Source organism: Teleopsis dalmanni, chromosome 1, assembly GCF_002237135.1.
Source record: "Teleopsis dalmanni isolate 2A chromosome 1, ASM223713v2, whole genome shotgun sequence".
In the NCBI taxonomy this organism is placed as follows: domain Eukaryota; kingdom Metazoa; phylum Arthropoda; class Insecta; order Diptera; family Diopsidae; genus Teleopsis; species Teleopsis dalmanni.
In genome coordinates this window covers 136,160,853-136,185,021 of record NC_051846.1, presented here as the reverse complement: position 1 = coordinate 136,185,021, position 24,169 = coordinate 136,160,853, and the positions used below count along the sequence as shown (strand labels likewise).

The 24,169-nt window shown below is 26.6% G+C and overlaps 1 protein-coding gene across 3 annotated transcripts in view; it reads right to left on the bottom strand.

Annotated features, from left to right (window-relative positions):
- Positions 1-1,623: 1,623 nt before the first annotated feature.
- LOC119668931 (tyrosine-protein phosphatase non-receptor type 9) overlaps positions 1,624-24,169 on the bottom strand; it is a 69,216-nt gene continuing 46,670 nt past the window's right edge. For 2 of the 3 annotated variants that reach the window (XM_038078618.1, XM_038078617.1), the window contains exons 4-8: positions 5,403-6,181; positions 3,903-4,060; positions 2,388-2,617; positions 2,104-2,311; positions 1,625-2,028 (exon numbers count right to left, since the gene is read on the bottom strand). In XM_038078618.1, the coding sequence (XP_037934546.1) occupies positions 1,802-2,028; positions 2,104-2,311; positions 2,388-2,617; positions 3,903-4,060; positions 5,403-6,181 (1,602 nt within the window). In that variant the 3' untranslated portion in view covers positions 1,625-1,801. Of the gene's footprint in view, positions 2,029-2,103; positions 2,312-2,387; positions 2,618-3,902; positions 4,061-5,402; positions 6,182-24,169 lie in introns of all 3 variants that reach the window. The other variant, XM_038078616.1, reaches the window with a different exon arrangement.

Genomic DNA, 24,169 nt, shown 5'->3' with positions numbered 1-24,169 from the left:
ATTTTTACAATTTTTTCATATTACATTTTTTGAAGAAAAGGTTTTGGTTTTGGATGATTATTTATATACTATTTAAACGTTCTATTAGTGTTCAGTATATAATTAATATATAAAGTTCTTTATATATTTTAGCATTATTTAAAATTGTTTTATTGACGTGAACTCTTTATGTTTCTTTTGTATTACATATTTTATAAATATACAAAATTCATATTAACAAAAGAATAAAGTAAATCAGTGAACAATTTATTGAACATTTTTAAATAGTCGTAAACTATATATGTTGATTTCGTACTTTAGTAAAAAGGCTTAATTTTTTATTAGGATGTATTATTTGAATTTTGTTATTAACTATTTTAATATTAGGAAATCTATATTTGAATTGAAACTTTACTTTCGCTGGAGGACGGTTCGTATTTGTTATCTGGCTCAACAGTTAAGTATATTTTGTTTTAAAATCTGCGTAAAACATTCATTCGCCAATATTTGATTTTGCATTCGTTGTACTTTACAACATCACTTATCAAGAAATTTATACTTTTTAGCCTGTATTTATTTTATGCATAAAAACGAACATAATAAAATTATAATTTTATTACGTTAAGTAAAAACAAATACGAAATAAATCTTTTAAACCATATAAGCTAAAATTTACTAATACATATAAAGTATGTACAATTAAATATGAATTTAAATTTAATGTAATTGATTTAATATTTAAATGAAAAATCAAATTTACAAAAGTTTTCCGTTATAATAAATAAAAGTTGTTTTCTTTTATTTTATTACTTTTATATTTAGTACATCAGAAAAGTATTTTCTGCTGTAAAAACATCATTAAAAAGAATTATATATAAGACAAATAATATATGCAGACTAGCTTTGACCAAATTCTATATTTCTCCTTATTAAAAGAAACTTGAAATAACACACTCAAAACGTTATTAAATATAAACATATATAAAAGGTTAAATTCTAACTGTACTGATACTTTCTCAAAAGTAAAAATTTTACACTAATTATAAAATTTTACACTAATTATAAAATTATACACCTGTGTTTCATTTCATAAATCATATTTAAAAAAGTTTAACATATACATATATATGGTATAAATTTTTTATATAAATTTTAAATTAGTTATTTTTAGCTAGTTGTACCTACTTTTTATCAAAAACTAATATAAATATTTTTATCTACAAGCGACAAATCAAAATATTTTATAAAAAATATCTCTACAGAAACTACTTGACCACATCTTGATTGAAAAAAAAAAAAATTTAAGCAATTCACATTTGTTGTTAGACTTTTATTTTTTAATGTAGTTTTTCTTTTAACTATAAACTATTGCATTATTTTATCTTATATTGGATTCGTTACAAATGTTATTTTATATATAAGTATTCTCTCTACCTTCATTTATAAATAATTAACTTTATAAAACTAAATTTTTGAAAAAAAAAACACAATTTCTTAAGTATACATATACATTAATCAATTAAATTCTATAATAAAATTTTACAATTTTAAACAAATTATAATTACAATTCAATTTAATGTATGATTGTTTCTAAATATATAAATATTTTTATGTATATTAATGTATATAATTTAACTTAACTAATTTTTTCACTTTACTAAAATACTTAAATAAGCTACTAAATAGTTATGTATATCCAAATATGGTTATATGGTCTGATTTTTTTAAATATCTAATACATTTCAACAATGCTTTTAGATTCTATAAATTGTAAGTTATAACCAAAGTTCATGAAAATGACTGAAATAACAGTATCTTTACTTAATCAGAATCGTCTTCTCGTTCCTCAAATCCCTCTAAGTCGACAGATTTTAACATACCGCGGGAGACTGCATATTCAATTAACGCTAAATGACAAAACACATATTGATCTGGCATTTGTATTGAAAATGCTCGCTGAGAACGAATCTTTTCCACTGTACCACGTATATCAGCCGTACCCACATCCTCCAAGCGCGATATGCATATATCTAAAGTAATAAACGTTCCTGAATATAAAAAAAAAGAGGAAAAATATTATTAAAAATCAATGCTGTCTTTAATTTTTTGCTAGATAAACTAACCTGTTCTTCCAATGCCTGCACTACAATGCACAACAATTGGTGGACCGCGAGTATGTCCAGCCCATGTATCACCCAAAGCTTTGACCATTTGCGCTTGCTTATCACGTACTTTTTGCAAGAAATTTAACATAGCCATCGCTGAGCTGGGAACACCGTAGTCAGGCCAACTTGTAAATTGCCAATGTGAGATATTTCGTACTTCTTCAGTCTGTAGAAAAAGCATAATCAAGTTAATTAATTGTTAAAGTTAACTTCTTATATTTGAACATTTTTAAAGTAGTTACCTTAATATTTTTCAATTCTAATGAAGATAGTGTATATTCTTCATTGGATTCTATACTAATTGTTCGCACATGAAAATTTCCAAATTCTAAGGAACTATTCTCAGTCGGTTCCCAGTACTGACCACATTTGACGCGTCCCCGTTCCATTACACGTGTTGTCATAACTATAACTAAGCAATGTTGTTCCCAGACCATACGCCAAAAGTCCTGGGATGTCTTTGGTAAAGGACCTTAAGTAAAAAACATAATATTGAAATTAACTAATACATTCTGTTTCTTTTTTTTTTTTTGAAGTGTTAAATTCTTTTTTCAATAATTTAAAACATTTTTTTGTTAACTTTTTTATGTGCTATGATAAGTTATTGTAAATAGAAAAAGTTGGATGGTGTCAAATTTTGATTATTAGTGCTCTTTTGGACTATTTATTGATAGCTGTAAATAATGTTTTTCCAAGTGTGAATCCTCTCTTCCAATTTTACAGTGTTCGGTACCTGACACAAACACAAAGACCACTCATGATGGATATTTGGTAATATACTTTATGGGTTTCGAAGAGCTACAGGATAAACGATGAGATATTTTAATAGTTTTAGATTGTTAATATTTTAATTAGTAGTAGCAACAAACTAATTCTTTACATTTAAAAGTTAAAAACTTTTGTTTAAGTCAAGATTTAATTTTAACTTTAGAACTGGGACACAAAAATGCTTTGGAAAATGCGACCACAGAATTTTGTTCATTAAAATGCTTATTTTAATGTATTTTTTTTTTCATTTTAAAAACATTTCTGTGGCTTCGATTTGTTCTTTTTTTGTTGTTAGTTGTTAGTAAAGCATTCAATATTCAATACGAACATTTTGTAGGGGGCAAGTTAAATGAAAAATATATATACTCATATAATACAAAAGTATCTGCATTGCAAAGAAATACAAGGACGTTCATTAGCTTTTAAAAGCGTAAATGACGAAATCAGAAGTACATTAAAATTCACTTCACAGCACAAAAGCCACAGATGAGCACAAACAACTCAACGTTTAATGTGAGTAAATTTGTGTCATAAAAAAAGAATTAAACATAGAAACTACAAAAAAAAAAAATATGGAATAAATATGTAAAATTGGTCCCTAATGAAAACTCAAACGTGCAATATGCTTTATTTGTCATTCAGATGCTTGGACCGAGGCATGTTGACTTTCAACATTCTGTTGTTATTGCAGTAAGGGTTTGCATGTTATCCTTCTATCTTCTATCTTCCATCTTCCATCTTCCATTAAAATCCGACTATAAAAGTCATCAACAATGAATGTATAAAGAACATTGAGATGTATGGATGTGTGGACTTTCACTTCTTTATATGATACATTAGGGTCAATCGTAATTATGGAGCATAAAGTACAAGTGCATATAAAAACAGATTTTCAGATTTCAATTGTATTGTTGCATCTATATTTTATGTGACGCATTCAGTTTTGAGGGCTGTGTTTTTTCTTTACAGACATATAAATCTATATTTACCTTGAGTTGAAATGTAAGCATTTTTTTGTTTATAGCCATCTACGAAATTAGCATTTATATAGTCGGAATCATCGCCATCTTCACGGGAGAGCACCACTCTACTGTGGTCATAGCACAGTACATCTGTATAACGATTTTTGGCCAAATTATTCCGCATTCTATAAATATACAATAAAAAACATAATGAATATATATAAGAAACATATTATTTCTATATAATTTAAACTTTTAGTTGAATAAAAAATAGTAAATATAAAATTTTTATACATAAGACAACAAATAAATAGAAGGTGATTAAATGCAATTGCTAACTTAAGAAAAATTCCTACATATTAGCTTAGGTGTTGTCTAGAGATTTCAGAATTTAAATTTATGAACAATAACACTCAATGTAAGGTAAGCCTTAACCCAATTTTTGGGCTAATAAAAACTTTATTTGAATCTATGAAAGGATATTCTTCTCTGCAAGATATGGCACTATGCCCCAATAGGAATTGTATTGAAATTTATGTACATATATTAAAAATGATACATATACAATATTCTAAAATAAATCTAGATACTTTTCTACAACGCTTTTATAGTCGTATTTAGTAGTGATTTATAATGGGAAGTATGCCACCCGTACGAGGAAAAACTTTGTAGTTTGTTCCAGGAATGTTGCATAGTGCAGTGCATCATTCAGTTCAGTCCGAATAAAAATATAGTAGTATCTTCCTCAAAGAACATAGTTAGTGTGGTCTTTAACTCATGCAGATTCTAATTACAATCTGCATTTGTCGCAGATGACAAGAAATCAATATCTGGATAAAAATCAAACTAAAAAAAAAAGGAACTCGATTAATTCCGCATAGATTATTGTACAGTCACCTGAACATACTCGTATATAGTTGAAGATGATCAGGATGGTGCAAAAATATGGATTTTCAACTCGCTGTATTTTAATTTAATGATAAAATGTGGCAATTGCCCAGCCAATTGTACCAACCAAATTTGCATCAAAATCATGACAGTTGCTTTAATTTGTAAATTGGAAATATATTTAGAATGCTTTCTTTTGTATTTGGTTTTTACAATATAACTTTGTATTTTCTGTACTTTCCGATAGAGCTTTTAAAATCTAAACGGTACACTTGTTCCCATTCCCATTCTGTTATTCTAAATTGATTTAGTTTTGCTATTTTCATATTATGATGCTAATAAGTCGTGCTTAACTGTTGTTTATTTTTTCATATATATCTAAATTAAATGGAGCAATAACTGTATGCATGAATGAAGCGAAGGGGTTTAGTCTGTTTTAAATGACTTTGCTTATAACAAAGTGTTACAATAGTTCACAAACCTATTTCTTAGAAATCAACAATTTACTTATTATTCTACATTTCAAATGAAAAATATTAACTACTTGCTTTACACCATTCTGTTTTAATTTTATCCCTTTATTTTGGTTTATATGTTCATAATGATTTAATGATTTTTGAATACCATTTAAAGGCTTACCTTGCATGCACAAATGTGCCTTCAGGTGCTCGACTTTTGATCTCTACATATTCCCTAAATAGACCATCGCGTCCTCGTTCTTTAACCAAATGAACAATTTGTTCAATTGTTTTTGGATCTCCTTCCTGCCCCGCCAGACTGTCGTCATCACTAAAACCCGAAGAAGCACTACTGGGGGGGTTCTCCGACCAGAATTCTGTTAAACCTGTCGAAGAACCTCTACAAACACCGTTTGTTAATGGAGTTGATTGTGCTGAAGAAGCAACTAGCGTTGTGCCGGTAGCGATTGTTGAAGAGCTTTTATTATTGATAGGTGATGTGGGTGATGTAACACTATTGCTTACACCGTTGACTGTTATATTTTCGTTGAGCTCTGTGCCTAAATGTATGCAATCACCATTCGTTGTTTGCTCTGTACCAACTATCGGTGTACCAATTGTGATGTGATTATTTATTGTTATGATATCGCCAGAAAAGTCACTGACACTGTTGCAATTTATTGCCGGTTGCCCAATATTGGCAAGTAGTTCGTCTTCACGATTCGTCATCGATTTGCGACAATATAGCAACCATGTGGCGTGATCTATATCTTGCGTACCGCCCAGATGAATAGGCAATGCCTTGCGTGGTATATGCAAACTCAACGTGGGCACAGAAACAGTAAAGACACGTTCACGGAGTTTTTCACGCACGAAAAGTCGTAGAATTTTGAAAGGAGCTTTAAACCATAAAGGCGCTGTCACAATTAAAACTTTTTTCAGCCGTGCTGGATAACCACCCTGTAACGATAACAGATACAATTTTTAAGTATTGCTCTTATAAGTATTAATATAAACTATGATTACAAATTACTTTTCTTATATGTAAATACATAATACATACTTTCTAGACTGCGTGGCTACGTTTAATATAGTACAATATTTAGTAAGATACTTGAAAGTACAGATGAGCGCAAAGAAAATTCTATGACATCATCACACATTCATATTTTTATTTTTTTTATTTTTTTGATTTTTTCTTAGAAATTAAAAATAAAATACATCTTTTTCCATGAAAATGAATGAAATTCAAAGTTTTCTCTCACACTCTCAATTGATTTGTTTCAATAGAATTTCATTTATTTTGTGCAGGTTCCATTATACAATAGATTGCAAAACTGAGTTCCCAGGAAAACAAATAAAATAAATATTTCAATATCAGTGAAGTATTTAAGCGTTTTAATGGCAGTATTTCACTAGAATCTTTAAGATTTTTGTACAACTATTATTGTGCACACAATTTTTTTATCTTTTCATAAATTTGTTGAAAATATTCATTACATCAATTTCGAGAGAAATTCAAATGTTGCATTGTCGAAGAGTGTCACGAATATTATGGAACTTTGTCGTGTGTAATTAAATTTGTAATTAAATCAAATTAAATCATGACTTTATTATCTTATTACTCATGGAGCTACGTAATAGCGGTATAATCTTTTGATTGCATTAACTCACTTTTTAATCCCACACAAACGAGCCTTTGACTGCAGTTTAAAAGTGAATAACATTCATTAATATATTAATATTCTCAAAAGAGTATCAAATATCTGTGCGTCAAATAACAATTATAAATAAATTATTAATTGGATTTACCATAAGTAATTTACTATTTGGGTAATAGAATTTTTCGTGCTCTGACATAGAGTATCGTTAAGTGTTTAGTAGTTATACAAAAACATAACGTCACTAGGAATTGTGACATATTTCGGACAGCAGAACAACTTATAGTTGTTATTTTTATAAAAAAAAATATTTCATTAATAAATAAATAAAATATTTATGCCTTTTAATATATGATTGGAGCTACGAGTTTTAAGTCTTCTTACAGGTTGAGACAGTAAAATATCTTCTGTAAATAAGTATTATTTAAAGGGTGTAGGCATTTTTCATTGATAGGATTTCTCTGATTTTGCAATATATTTAACTGATGTCTTTCACAAAATAAATTTAAAATATAAAATAATGCAAACAATGTTATATATAACGCAAAGATAATGCCACTTATGGGGAAACTGTTTCTAACAAGTCAAGATAAGAGGACTGGAAGTTGGCATGTAATGCATACACAAATTATTTAGCAGCATAGATGAATTTATCAACTATAAACTAAATGGTTTATAAACTAAATGCATGGACTGAGATAACTAGGATCCTATGATCTGGATTATATAGAAAAAGTAGTAAAAATTGCCTTTAAGGTAGATGGGCTCCACGCTGACAGCTGCTTCTAGATATCACAAGAAGTAATATAATATACATATTATACATATGTATATTGCCTTGTCGTGCAACTTAGATACCAATAACTGATAAATCAGACTTCAATTTAGAAGCAGCGATTGTCTAAATAATAAAATAAAAATAAATACTTGATAACAAATGTAATACTCTTACATGAAATGTTTCATCTAACCCATTGGTAGTGCCTTAGTACACAACAGTAACGCATCCTTTTTGGGAGCGAATATTAAAAAAAAGTGTGGAAATCGACGTATGTATTGTGTATTTAGAATTAAGAAATTTTAAGGAATATCTCTTTACTTATGATCAGAGTAATTCTAATCTAGATCTATCTTTATCTACGGTTAGAGTGATGCTAAGTATATGCGATATAATAGCGACTTGTATATATTATATATTAACAAGATTTGCTATGCCAAATTATTTGTTATAAATAGTCGTAATATTATAATTAACTTAAATGATTAATTAATTTATAATAAAATGCTCTATAAAAAATATTAATATCTGGACCTTAGCATCACTAAGGAAAAAATATTTGTTAACTAATAGACTAATAATTCGAGCGATTGTTCAATACCGTCCTGCTTCTGGACATTGTCCTGGTGGACATTTTTAAATATTTCATATTCTAAGTTTTCTTTTTCATTAAATATTAAATTTTAAATAATTTCCAATTAAATTCCCTATCTGATGCAAAGTATTAAGTGCCTAAATGGTCTTTTGCAGAAATCTAAGTTCTTCAACTGTGAATAAAAGACAAATCTCTAAATCTCTAAATGCAGTAGTGCAAAATTTTTGTTACCCATTTCACGGCTGTTTTTGTTTAGAACTTCGTCGGTCACAAGATGAACGCTTATTTGTGCCAAATAAATCATTTGGCATCAACGGCATGCAAAACAAATTGCCAACGTTCTGGGGTTTTTAAGTGTGGGGGCTGCGTCGGTATGAATACAGCACAAAGTCCACAACAACAACTATGGGTACATGGTACCGGCAACACAATAAATACAAGTAAATATGATGCAACTGATACACATTGTGAATGCAACTGCACAGTTTTAATTACGAAGATAAATTCAGATTTGAGGGTAGTTGGAAACACATTGTAACTACACGCGCGAGAGATACCGAGAACACATTGCTCCACATCTATAAATTTTGAAATCTGTTCGTATTTTATACATGACTTACTCTACATACAGGGTATTGAATATCTGCTTGTCTGATAGTGTAAAATAGTGTAAAAATTTAAAATTGGCCCATAAAAACGGTTTGCAAAATATGGAATACATTTTATAGAGCGCACAAATATTTGACTGACATAAAAATAAACTTTTCCGAATTAATGAAAATGTTTATTGTTTTTCCATCAATATTCTATATACATATGAAATACCCAATGCATCGAGATGCATCTATAAATTTATAATATGTATGGTATATTATAAAAAAAAATATTTTAAATAGAATTATGTTAGATTTTAATCTAACATAATTATCATCTCAGTATTACTGTGTAGTATTTATTTATTAACTAGTTAACTACAACTAAGATTTCTAGTTTATTTTATGTAAATTTTAAAAAGAGAATTAAATGGATTATAGTTTTGTTCTAATCAAACTATCACTTGGTTATATTTTGTTTGTAAAATTATAATTGGACACTAACTTATAAATATTAAAAACTTCTGTATTAAATGTATGCAATTGGGTACAAAGTATACAAAGTATATGCCAATATATTTTGATCCAAATCAAATTTAAGTAAATAAAATTTGACTTTAAATAAAACAAGGAAAACAATAAACTACATTATTATTTTATGAAATAAAAATGTATATCGTTAATAAAATAAACCCCGATTATAGTGTAAAAACATACTAAAAACGAAATGCTCTACAAATGCTAGAACTTCATCCTTTTTATCAACTTGTTTTTTTTGTTTTAAACAATGATACTAAAAACATATATTTATGAATCAGCAATCTACCTTTTGTTTCTTGTTGCTTAACAGTGCCTAATGGAGCTATGCATTTTACTTCCGGACTGATGAAAAAGTTCTACAATCACATGCAACATCTTACATAAAGTTGCCTACCTCTTACATTATCTTTTCATAGCGTATGCTTTCTGGCATACAAAATGATTGTGTATTTATAAGATTTAATAGCCTATATTAGGCATCCGTATGTCAGAACTGGGTAAATCGAAGTTTTTTATATACAAATGTTATGATTTTTCAATATAATTTTGAGATTTTAAAAGCTTTACATGCTTTCAGAAGATTCTATTCGTAACAATGCGGCTATAACATCTATAGAAGTTAGTGCTATTCTTAAGTATTAAAAAATACTTTATTATGTTTTTAATAGTTTTTGATTTTAACATACATTTTCTTTTAGAAAAGTTAATTTTTTGTCCTACTTTAGCAGTGAAGTTTGAGCTTCTTTAATATAGTTTTTAATTTTTTGGTATTTTTAGCTAAATGCGCTGTATTAACCGAGTTCATTGCATTCTCTTAACCTTGCCAAAGCAATGCTATAAGATTAAAATAAACAAACGTTCATATCTGAACGATAATCTAGATATGCAGATACGTTAAAAAGAATAAAATAAGGAATTAAATAATGTTAGCAGTTTTTGAAACAAAAGTAAACTGTGTACTCAACTCTATCAGATTTCTATCAGATTTACTTCACACTATAATTTTCTTCTGCTTTAGAAACGATATCCTATATCATCTCTATTAGTCAGTTTATAATATTGCAGAGATATGATTCAAATGGAAGAATTCTTTACTACAATTCAAATATAAAAACATCTAATCAATAGTTGATATAGCAAACTTTACGCATACATTTTTATCAGCTCAATTATTATTTCCTTATCACTAACTTCCTTTCTTTTGATTAGAGAATAGAGAATAAGGGTATTGTTTTAAAATTAAGTTGTTTTTAAATAAGTGAAGACGATTAAAACCCTCAATAATTCCTAGAAATAAATTGATAAATTTTATATAGTTTATTCCATTATTAATGCATATGTACATACTCGTATACATATATTACTAATAATAAGAAAATAAAATTTTTTAAATTATATTTTCTAAGAAAAATTACTATCAATATTTTGCACGATTTTTATGGAAGACGGCTATTGGATTGGAAATGCCAATTTTTAATTCCATGAATGAAATCGTATTCATTAATAAAACTAAAATTCCGAAACACACTATCGCATTTAAAGTATTTTGCCTTTTAATTTGGAATAATTGGCAAGTTATTATATATAGTATAGTAAAATTCTATTGATAAGCATTGAAATGACTATTGATAAATAAAAATTTTATAGAGGAAAGTTCAAATATTCAATAAATCTATTTTGCAGTTTGTCATTAATAAATTTGTTTTTAATCATTGTTTAATAATTTTAAAATCAAATCAAGTAATTAAATTAATCTTTTGATACTGTATATATTGATAGTTATTAATCATATATATGGGCAATCTTATTAACTGGCAATAGTAAAAAATGGTTTATTTAATTTTAAACTAGCCATGTCTATATCTCTCAATATAAGCCTGACACACGTCAACGATGATATAGTTCTGCTCACAACGTCCATCGAAGTTTTACCTTCCACAAAGAAAGACAAACACGCATACCTAAAATAGCGAATTATCCAGTTTAGGACAAACTAACCTACCATTTTAAAGTGGCTTAACCTTTTATTTCAAAAAACAAACAAATTATTGTTTAAAAATGCATTCAGGATTAATGAACTGCAATTTAATATCCTTGTGCATGAAAAGAAAAGTCAAATGCTCTTAATAAATAATAATATATTAACATTTGTTTTGTTAAGGCTATCATTTACTGAAAGTGACAAAGTACTAATAAAAAAATATAGCATAAAAATTTTAAAATTTATATATTTATATTAATAAACACAATAAATTATAAGTTCATACCAATTTCATATGAAAACAATTACGAAAACCTAGAAAGGATGTTCAAGTACATAAATTATAATATCGAACAGACTTATTTATTCGCTACAGGAACTGGCTACTCTTACCATAGTCGACTTATATGGAATAAAGTGGCCACCTTCTGTAGAGTAATCGAACGCATTACTTAAGTAATATATTTGCTCAACTTCATTTTTAATATTTCTAGCTACTGTAGCCAACTACTGCAGTTTAATCAAGCGTTGGACATAAAGTTGTCTTAGAGAGTAAAAAATTAATGGCGAAGGAATGGAATGGTTACAATCAATGTACGAAACGAATATTTAATAAGCGTAGAAAGTTTAACAAGGACGTAAACTAAAGAAAAACTCTTACTATTTTGCAGTTGTGTAGACAAACATCAAATAAAAATTTTAAAAATAAGTATAAAATAAATAACCTTCACCTAGTTGAGTTTTTTTATATATAGAAAAATAATCATATTATTTTTACAATAAAAAAAAGTAGTCTGCAGCAATGAAATATAAAATTCTTGGGAATGATAGAGGGAAATACCGTGGAATTACGAAAATTTCAAGGAAAACTTCTACCCAGCGAACAGCAAGCTACAATGGCTAAATAAACTGCTAATTGAAAAACTACCATTAATTATTTATAAATAAAAAATCATAACATATAAACTAAAACAAATAAACCTTTAGTTTTTATAACGAATATTAGCTTAATTAAGTTGTTAAAGTTTGTTACTAGGACTGCAGTAATGCAGTACTGCACTTAAATTGCATTTTAATTTTTCAAAACATTTTTATTTTATTTTTACACATAATCCACTTTGCAAGTGGCGTCTGATGGTTTTCACCTGTTTTAGACTGCATTCTATAAGAAGGAAAGCGCATCGAGTAGAAATGAGCGCAGAACAGTCATTCGTGAGACTCAAAGATTAAGGTCATCCCCACCAAAGCTACCACCACAACTGCTTCTGGGTCAATGCGTACTTTAATTACTGCCAACATTGACGGTTTTGGTTATCAAAACACAATTAAAAGCATTAAAGTTTTAACTTTTGATGACATTTTCAATATGAAATTGCGGTTACACAAATACTGTATGAGATACAATATTGAAATCTACAAAACAAATAAATGCACGTAAATATTTGTGGTAAGTACTTAAGAACTTAATTAAAAGCTTTCAAACAGATCTAAATCCGCGATTACCTTTCCTTGACTAAACTTTTATCTATTTTGAGTATTGAACTACAATACAGTAGTCGTCCAATTCATCAAGAGAGGTTTCTTGTTCCGCCCATTTGTTAAATCGAACAATGCGTTAAATCGAATAAATATGTTAACAAAGAAATAGTAGTTTAATTAGTAAATTAGTAGTTTAATTTAATATGTATTTTTTAAAAAACTTCTATTTGTATGGAAAACTTAAGTTTTTCACAGCATTTTGAGAGGCACGTTCGTTTTTATATCAGCGACATATTTTCTTTCCTTTCCATTTTTTCCTACAGTATTCTTTATATAGAATTATGTAGTCGGCAGAATTTTATCATTCATTACATGGGATATCCGATTTCTTTAGACAACTACTGTATGTCATAAAGTTTATAAACAACACTAGAAAAGTAAAAGTTTGATTTCTTCTATAAAAGCTGTGAATCAATATCTCAAAACATAATTCCCACACTTCAATCACAGCTTTTATCCATGATACTTCTATCAATACGATTTATTACAAATCTGAAGACAATACCATTATCGAGTATATCATACTTTGTCATGTAAAGAATCTATAAAAAATAAACATAAAGACATATGGATAAGAGGAAGAAGGAGAAGATGAACAATAAGAAAAAGAAGAAGATACAAATAAAAAGAAATACTTCGTCTCGAAAGATTAGGAAGAACCTTAAGCTTGAGCTCGTAAGAACTGCATACAAGTTAAATAATAGGGTTAGGTCTGTCAAAACCAAACATGAAGAATAATTATATAAAAATAATGATATATTCTAATATTTTAATTTTAATATTTTTTAAGCAAGCACACCAATATGTACTGCAAATAAAGCTACTAGTTTACTATGAAATAATAATATAATATTGAAATAGTATTACTCTATGAAGAAAAAATATATACTACTTTTATCCTCTAGAATTAAAGAACTTTTTTATATGATATATGAACATTTGTTTTAAAAATCAGAAAAACATTTTTTTATAACTTTTCCATAACCATATTAAATCATTATTTCGATTGTTATGCATTTTTATTTCGTAATGATATATTCAAGCATTTTTAGGAAATTAGTTTTCTTATATTGATTGAAATATCTTTCAATAGACAAGCTAAAGTAAAGACTTTTTATAGAAAAATTAATGTTAATGAGAATTCAACATTTTACTTATTTTAAATTATAATGAAAAGAAATTTTTCTTTCTTTTCTAGTGAAAGTATTAAAAATTAGAATAGTGACTAAAAAGTTTTTGATATTGAGGACAAATTCCCTGCTTTATATTTTTACCGGTGCAATTGAAGTTGACCCAAAAAAAGTAGTTTTCATATTTTTATGCGAGTTGTCTTCTTTAGAAAAACAAATAAAGGAAATTTTAGTTTTTAAACGACAATATTTTATGACAGTTTATTGCCACATCAAAATTGATTGCATTCAACAGATATCGCAAACTGAAGTACATAAAAATAAATTTCAAATTTTTTTACATTTTTCTTTTGAGAAAAATATTACAAAAATCACTTAGATTATCTAAGCTCGAAATGACCTTCTATGGCTAAATGGAAATCGACAGCTAAGAAGGAATTTCAACATCTACTCGCTTTGCAATTTAAATGAAGTAAAAGATCTAGAAAATTTCATGCGAAGTGTCTAGTAATGAACGAGTTTCAATAAAAATATAAGAAATGAGCGATGCCACGTGAATCTGGACTGATGGATTTGTTAATGGTTTAAATAATGTAGTATGGGATAAGGTATTTAATTATGAGAAAAAGAAAATTATATGCAGACTTTATCTTTTTTTGTTAAAGACTTTAATAATAATTAACATCCAACAGAAGGTCCTTAAAACCATGTCGTCGTATATTCATTTCTAATTTTGAACTACAAATAACTGTTATATTGAATGTTGGTTGTATATTGGTTGTATGTAAATAAATTTAATCAATTCAAATCTTAATTTTAATCAATTCAAAATATAAAGCAGATACCATAAAATATAACATATTTTAAAAATTAAAACTAAGTAATAAATACTAAAGATTATAATTCCGTGAAGGCTTATAAACAGTTTTTATTTTATTTCAATTAAAATTTGTACAAATAAATTAGGATTGTGTAAAAATTATTCATAAAATTCGTTAAAATATTCATAATCTTTTATGATTTAATGATGATTCTTATTAAAATGTTTTATTCTGAAAATAACTCAAGTGAAATTATAAATTATAAAAAAGGTAAGGTAAAGAAATGTTGTAGGTGTTTTAGTATATAAAATCTACTAAAGGCAAAAAATAAGAAAAATGGTTTTGCTCCAAAATCTTTTTGTTTCAATGATGAAAACCGTGTGGGAGTCAGCTAATAAATGCCCATTGCTAAATTGAATAATTTATGTATCGTTCATTGATTAAATTTCATTCGAGCATACGAATTATCCGCACAGTCAGTCATCTACGCAAACAAGGATTTAACCTTTTTATGGGATTTTCTTGAATGAACTTTATTAACGACTAAATATAGAATATTTTACGTTGAGTTTGTAGGCTTTAGAACGTTGAAAACTAATACAAAAAAACTTTGATTACATATAGTACACATATAAATTTTATACATAAATGTTGCTTCCTAACTAAATGACATAAATGCTTTAACTGCTTAACTGACTGCTTGGTCCAAGAAATATAAAACAAGGAGCATGGTAACCATCAAAAACATCTATAGTTGTAGTATAACCTCAGTATTTTCAGAGTATTTTATTCAAATAGTTCATTATATGTTTAATTTTATGCCTAACACGTTAACGTACTTAAATGGTTTTGGAAATTATGAGGATTTGAATATAATTTCTGTAAATTATTGCGAAAACTATGTATGTTTAACTCAAATTTTTTTTCGATTTTTTGCTTGTGTGTTCTTTTGAACTATACACCCAAGATACAAAGTCTTAACTTATAACTAGATTTATATTTAAAATGGATTCTATTTTCCACAAGATATTTATTATACTTTTTTTTAGAACGATCAACTTTTTTATTTATGTCATTTAGAAATTTAGTTAGAAAAAATTCTATTTATTGGTTCAATTTTTTGTTTATATTTTTTTATCAATCAATATTTAATTTTTAACTAATCAATTATTTTAACAATTTCACATATATTTTAGATCTCTCCAAAATAATTAAAATATCGTGTTTCATTTGATATGCATGAGTAATTCTTCAATTTATATTTATATTAGTTAATTTCATTTCACACAACACAATTAATTTATTTGCAATTCATTCATTATCCTTGTTCTTATCCAACAAAATTTCAATTTAAACAGTCCTGCTGAATTTCTTTATTCCTACAGAATAAAATTTTTTATGTACACAATATTGAACTCAATTCTATTAAATTTTTGAATATTTACTTATTATTGAAACAGTACTCCTACATATATCCTTTTTAAATACAGTAATTTTTACTTCAACCAAAATTAAACCGTTTTGGTCCGGACAGACAAAATGGTTTATTTTAAATAAAATCATAAATGAGCAAAAAAAACTAATTTTTTAAAAATATTGAAATTGAAATAATGCTTCCATCAAATATTTCAATACATAATTAGGACATAAACTGTAAAAATTTAATCAGACTAATAAAACCAGTCAGTATTAATATTAAAAAACTTATTAAACAAACCCGTTAATAAAAGTAACTTAAAACTATTATGCAGTAATAAGATAATCTAGTAAGATGTTAAATAAGACTGTACTACTTAGCGTTAATACTTATAAACATAATATAATACAAGCAAGTTCAAATTTAATTAATAATATACGCATATATACAGTTATAAATGCATAATCTTTAAAAGTCAAAAATCTGGCAACTCATGACATTAAATGCACCAACGTCACGGACAAGGTGAAAAATGTTTCGTGTAGACGGTAAAACTAATAAAAAATTAACTTTCTAGTTGCAAGTAAATTTAATTATTCAGTAATTGAGGTAATAAATGATAGACAACGATTAACAAACTTACAACCGACAGATACAGCAAACACGCACATAAAGTTATTACAGATGTATCTCGATAAGTTCAAAATACTTGAAATATAAAACTGAAATTTTCATTTATATCCATAGGAATTATGAATATGAAGAACTTTTCACGACACGTCACCTTAATTTAAACAAAAAGTATTTATATTTGGAAATAAATTCTTGATTAATTTGACGAAATAAAATTTAACTTCACTTTAGTTGAATTTTTGTTATTTTCAAAAGTATAAACGAAAATAATCGCTAGTTTGCTTTTATACTAGACTAGACTATAAGTTCTGAACAGTCCATATTTATTGGAATTTATTCGAATGATCAATATTGCATGAATCTATTCTAAACCCTTTATTATTTATAAAGAGATTTTGTTGAATATAGCTTTTTCATGAATGTGGTAATATTTAACATATATGTGACACCCCATATAGATGTCATATTTATAATAAATTTTAATCGGATCCATTCAGGTATGAATATGTGTGTTACAGGTTACTATAAAAAATACTTGAATGTTAATATATTTTTAGAGTAGTTGTAACTTCACTTTTTAAAGTTATTATTAAACCTGAGATGTACGTTCGAAGGAATATTTTATATACATATATTTGCATATAGATATTTAAAGTGGTATTGTTAATAGAAATATACTTATAACTGCTAACTGATATTCGTATAAGAAAAACTTTACATAAAATATTGTTTCACAAAATTTAGTGTAATTATTTCATCTATTCGAAAAAACTCTTATTATTATTGAATTGAAATTGTATTGTAAATTAAAAAATATATTAAACGGATCAAATTAACTTTTTCGAGATTTGACTGTAATTTCAAGTTGACGAAAACATGCAGACACTTGTAAGTGTGGGATTTTTCAATAAAAAATTATAAAAAATAGACATACAAAATTATATATGTATATGAAATTATTTGTAATAATTTTGTCTCTAGTGAACTAAGCAATTTTTTAATAAAAAAAAAATTATTTAATGTTTTTGCACGCAAGCAACAATTACAACAACAATAAAGGCACAATTACTCGTAAGTTTATTTTCGAAATTGTAAAAACGCTGTTCCGAGTATTTTTAACCGCAGTTTAGTTATCTAAGAGACGTGGGCGAGTTTAAATATAGATTATATAGCACACTTTCAAAAAATGCTAAAAACTACAATTGTTTACATTAACCAGTACTTGATGAATAAGATGATGAATAAGATATATAAAAAAACAACAAATAACAAAGGGTATTGATTATTTTGTTTTTTTTTTTTTGTATAGGATAAAGTACTTAAAGAAAATAAAATAAAAAATTTAATTGATTTAAATTTAATAAATAAATCTACATTGTAAGGTCAACGAAAAAGCGACGAAAATTTCAGTTATAATTGAACTTGAAATTTATTTTCATTTCTGGTTTCTATATTTATAAATATAAACAATTTATAGTTATATTTTATTTTATACCGATATATACGTAGGTATAGGTGTCTGTGATTTGACTTGTAAATTTTACATACTCTGCTAAATGAAATTTTTGCTTGGCAGTAATGAAAATTTAGATTCAAATGAAGTTTTTTTTAGGATTAACATAAAAAGATTTGTTGGCAGGTATTTAAGGGGCAATAATATAACTATACCAAATTCAAGAAAATTTTAAAATAATATATTTCTTTTAATATCTACACAAAGAGTATTATTATTATAGTATCTTCTGCTCTAAAAGTACTCGGTATTTGTAAATAAAATACACAAATTTAAATTTTATTCCAAATTTTCGTAGGTCCGTGAAGGTATGGCTTTTAGTTCCTTTAGCGAATTCTCTTCTACGAATTCAATCGACTCAAAACGCTTACCACGAAGGGGCAATTTGAGTTTCGGGAACTGAAAAAAGTCACACGGATCCAGATCTGGCGAATATAGTGCCTGAGCGATAACAGTGGTGCCGTGTTTGATCAAAAAATCGCGTACAACAAGAATTTTCCATAGTAAATATCGCTAAATGCATTTGAGGTAGTCTCACATTAACAGCTGCTGTAAACAAACTTATTGACAGATGGTACCATATGTACCAACATAAAAAATTTTTTTTTTTAAAAAGGTCTATTACTTAAGGAGTAGTTAACAAACAACAAAATCCGGATACTTTTTGAGCAGAAGGTATTATATTCTTGTTAATTGATATTTATGCAACAATATGAAAATTATATATATATAAGAAATAGTTATGCAATTATGGTTATTCCGACAAATGTGCAAGGTCTTTCACTAAAAACTTTATTCATCTAGAAAGTTTAATAGACTTTTTAGTGTTTCAAACGAAATATAGATATTTGATATGGTCTTCAATGCCCCATGCATTACTTTATAAACATTTTGATCATTTAATTTGAAGGATATAAAAACTGCGATCTATACATGTAACATACACGATACACATCTTTATTAAAACATATTATATAGAGATATTATTAAAAAATTTGACATTAAATGATAATAATATATTCTCATTCAACTAAAATTAACTACCAGGGAATAAAATTTTATATAACCAACTAATCGATGGTTTTTATGATAAGATAGTTAGATCAGAATCAAAAGTAATAGATGATTTTTGTAGTAGTTGCAAAGTACTAAATAAATATTTTTATTTTATTAATTTTAAGTATTGTAGTTCGTGTTTATTGTAGTTTATAACATAGCATTTTAGTGTTTTAAGTATAGATTTCTAAAAAAAATATCTCAATTTGAATACAATTTATATTTTATATGGTGATTTATTCTAAAACGGATCAAAGTTCAATTTATTTCATTTACAATATTACACCTTGTTAATAATCAAATATTAAAAAAACACCTGCGTTAATTCCTTAATGATAGATATTATCGATTTTATACATTAGTTCAAGATACAAAAACCAATTGATATTCTTTATCAATATATACACAATTTTTATGTTACACGTAACTAATATTTGGAGTTAAAAATCAGAAAAAGCAAATATTTTCTGATAAAATCTATTTTATTTATTCGAATTGCTAAAAATGTTTATAAATAATAAAATAGAATTCTGCAGAATTGTTAATCACAAATTTCTGTATAAAAATAAGTTTTGTTTATCAAGAACAAATTTTCAAAGAAAAAAAAAGATTCACAAAACTATTTGATTTAAATAATTATTATATAACTTTTTCAGCAAGCAAAACTATTTAAAAATAAATTAAAATATTTGAGCTCTGTAAAATTACTACGAAATTTAAATCAATTAGCCATTAAAGATTATAAAGAGATGTTTTTTTTGTTTTTATACAAATTGCACATGTCATTCCGATGTAACAATAGCTATGAAATGTATTATGTATTATTCATCTATTATGAATACATGATTAGTTTTATCTCTCCTTGTAAAATGTCATATGCATAATACAATTTTAATTATAATTATAATTAATAAAAGAGTTAGGCAGAATGGGGTGGCGGTGTTATTGACGGACGGTTTTGGGGTCCACACTTTGACGGACCTATATGGATCGCTTTACCTTATTAAGTAAAAGCAACAATTCTTGGAAGACTGTAAAGAAGAAATCAATAAAAACACAATTTGATTTATTATAGTAATTAGATCAAGCATTAAAATTGACTATAAGTACAAATATAAATAATGAACCATTTCTGTTAAAAATTTGTTGAAGGACTATAAATATATAGTGTCAAGTCTATAATTTTAACATTCTAAACCCATGAAAAACTCTAAAAAAATACTTCGAAACGTTGACAATTATATACAGGAAATAATTGTAATAATACACATATAAAAATTAAATAATTGCTTTTATTACAATATTTATGTCTTGAGATGAGAGAGCGAACTAGTGGACTGGCGAGTGATTAAGTCATATATGATTAAAAATCTCAAAGAAATGATATTAAGTGAAATCAGAAACTATGTTAATAACAATAGGGTACATATCGAAAATAAGGTGAAGAGGTGGTGGTCTGCTTAAGTGGCTTCAATGCCAACATAAAAGAGGACTTCTCTGAAGTAATGCGAAGGCTGTTACGGGGATAATAATTGTCTTCGAAGAAAGTTCTCTAATATTTTGAGAACTCGGGCTCCCCATTCTGCAAACTATCGATTTGACGGTGTTTAAAGCATTTTAACTCCACCTAATAAAAATATTATAACTATTTATTATTATTTTCAAGGTTCACTAAAACTCTATATTAATATTAAAATTTTTACGTATAATAACTTTATTCTATATACTGTGACCGTTGAGTTAAAGGCAGATTGTGTTAAGAAGCAACAGTGTAAATGCAAAAACAAATAAAAAAAATAAATAAAAATAAAAAAAGAATAAAAGCAAAAATAATGTTGTCTTATGTATTATACAAATTTATTTGTATGTAAAAAATTAATTTAGGTGGATGAGTGTGTAAAAAAGTATGCTGTCCATTGCAACTAAAGAATTTAAAAATGTTGCAAAAGAAAAATTGAAATGTTGTGACTTAATTATTGATTTGCAATGTACATTGTATATGTATATATAACTATTTACGTGAAGGATATATCTATATAAGAATCTTGGTCTTCTTAGTTAGAACAATTTTTATATCTGATTGATTTACTTTAATAAATTATGTTAAGGTTTTTTAATATAGCATACATATGTATATTATATTTCGACAAATTTATTATATATATATATATATTTTCATATTTCATATATACATAGTTTTATAAATTATTAATAATAATTTTTCAATTATTTTACAACAACAACAACACAGACTACGGTATTTGAAGAAACCTAATACATATTAACATTTCGCACTGCAGAAGAATTCATACAAACGAAACACTTTGAATAACAAACAGAATATAAAAAACAAACAAAAGCATGCAAAGTAAGAATTTCACATAAAAAAAAATGTTTATTGTATAATAAAAAAGTATTAAATCCAAATGCATACAATGTATAAATGTATGTGTACAACAAAATAAAAAAAAGAAGAACAAAAAAAAAAAAGAAATGAAATGAAATAAATCTTAAGCATCGTTATGCCAATTGAAATATAACAAAAATAAAACGTAGCAATAAGATGTAAAGGTGAAAAGGGTAAACATAAGAAAAAGGTGGTAGCAACATTTGTGACAGAACGGATATCATAGCACTGAAATTCTATATAAATAAATAATACCAAACCAAAAATTCCACCACCGACCATATAGAGCAAAAACGGCTGGAATGAGCAAAGCAACAACAAAACAACAAAACCAAAAACACGTCGTAACTGTGCTGATTCAATGCATAATTTAGTACGCCTACGCGTATTTCAATAATAAAGACACAACAACAAATATAACAATAATAAAAAAAAAGAAAACAAGTTAAACTGACACTGAATGGTAGCAAAGGTGATACATAATCATTTTAATTTCTGTAAGAGCAAAAAAAAAAAATATTATATATATATGTGTATGTATTAGTGTATATGTGTATTATATTGCAAGTGAAATTTCGTTTCTTAACCATCAACCTACTCTACTCTGCTTTATAATCGCCCGTGGCCATATAAAAATGACAACAATACCACAAAGCAACTTTTACAAATTAAACAAAATAAAATATGAATTTGCTTTGCTTAAACTTCTGTCCGTTCACCCGCCACCCACAACAGCAGCAAAATGAATGAATCCATAGACCAACTGACAGACAAGACAAGCCAACAAACGAACAAACGAACAAACGAACAAACGCCAAAATAAAGACGTAATGACAGAAAATATATAAAAAATAATTAATATATTCTTTTTGACTCTACATTGTTGTTGCTTCTGCTGCTTACATTGTATGAAATCGTGCGTATCTACGTATTTTTACAAAAGATTTCTATGTATGTATTGTGTCAACATTTTTCTTTTTTGGCTAAAACGTTTCAGCCATATTTAGTAACAAAAATTAGAAAAAAAAACTTGTAGATTTAAAATATATATAAAAAGAACTTGTGGGTAGAAAAATTATTAAAGCACATTTAAAAAATTATATTTATGAAAAGCACATATCAGAGGGGGTGAGTGTGCTTAATATATATCCTACGAGTATATATAATACATTTGAAAAATTTCTACAAAATATTAGCAAAACATCGCTTACTAATAATTTCGTTTACTTTTACTTTGCATTTAAGTGGCAACACTACGTTTCGTATTTACCAAACAGATTTTAAGTATAATACCTTCTCTGTGGATATATCAATTTTATTCAAATCGACTTTATGTGTCGTTGTTGTTGTTTAAGATTATTTTTTGCAGTCGCTGTGTTTTGTAATTAGTACTATGATTGTTGTATTTTTAACGAGTTTACTTTATTGATTTGCAATTATTTTTGAGTTTTATATATTCACAAATGAATTGACTTAATTTGTATTTTTCACTTTTAATTTCAATTTAAAGACACTTTTTATAACTTATAGCTTGTTTAGAAAATTACTTTTCGCTTTACTCTTCAATGTATGCAGGGCAATCCGCAAATTGAAAACTACACTATTTTTCTACTTTTATGCACTTTAAAACCAAAATTTCGCATTATTTTTCTTTTCTATAATTGAGTTTGTAAATAAATTCGTTTTAAAAATAAATCTATTTGTTGCAAATTGAATAATGCGGATTAAATGTAACACTTCTTGTATTAAATATTTGTATATTAAATATTATTATGAAATTAGTTTTATTTTTAATGAAGTATTTTAAAGGAAAAAAAGGACAATACGTTTCTAGCCGTCTGCAATTACATTCTACTTTGTTCGAAAACCAACATTTGCGAAAGCGTAAACACCGTCTGTTTCAAAAACTGACAATGTTTTTCTTATTTGTATTTTTCATTTTCAACACAATTTTCTTGTCTCTCTCTTGAAATATTTTGCAAGCAAATGAGAGCACTCTCAATGAATCACAAAAACAAAAGTTGGCAGTTGCCTCACAGAGGGTGAAAAAAACCACCTTTCACAGTTGCTGTTTTCTCCTATACACCGAAAGTACGTTTAGAGGGTTGTTGCAATGCTTTTCTGTCTGCAGATACAGTTGACAACATTGTTGCAATATTTTCCATAGTTTCTTTTTTTTTTGGCAAATTAAAAATATGAAACGTTCTTTAGACACAAAACGAATATGAAACAAAATCTCATTTTAAGTTTATCGATAAATGTGAAAGCTTTTCACTTTTTTCAT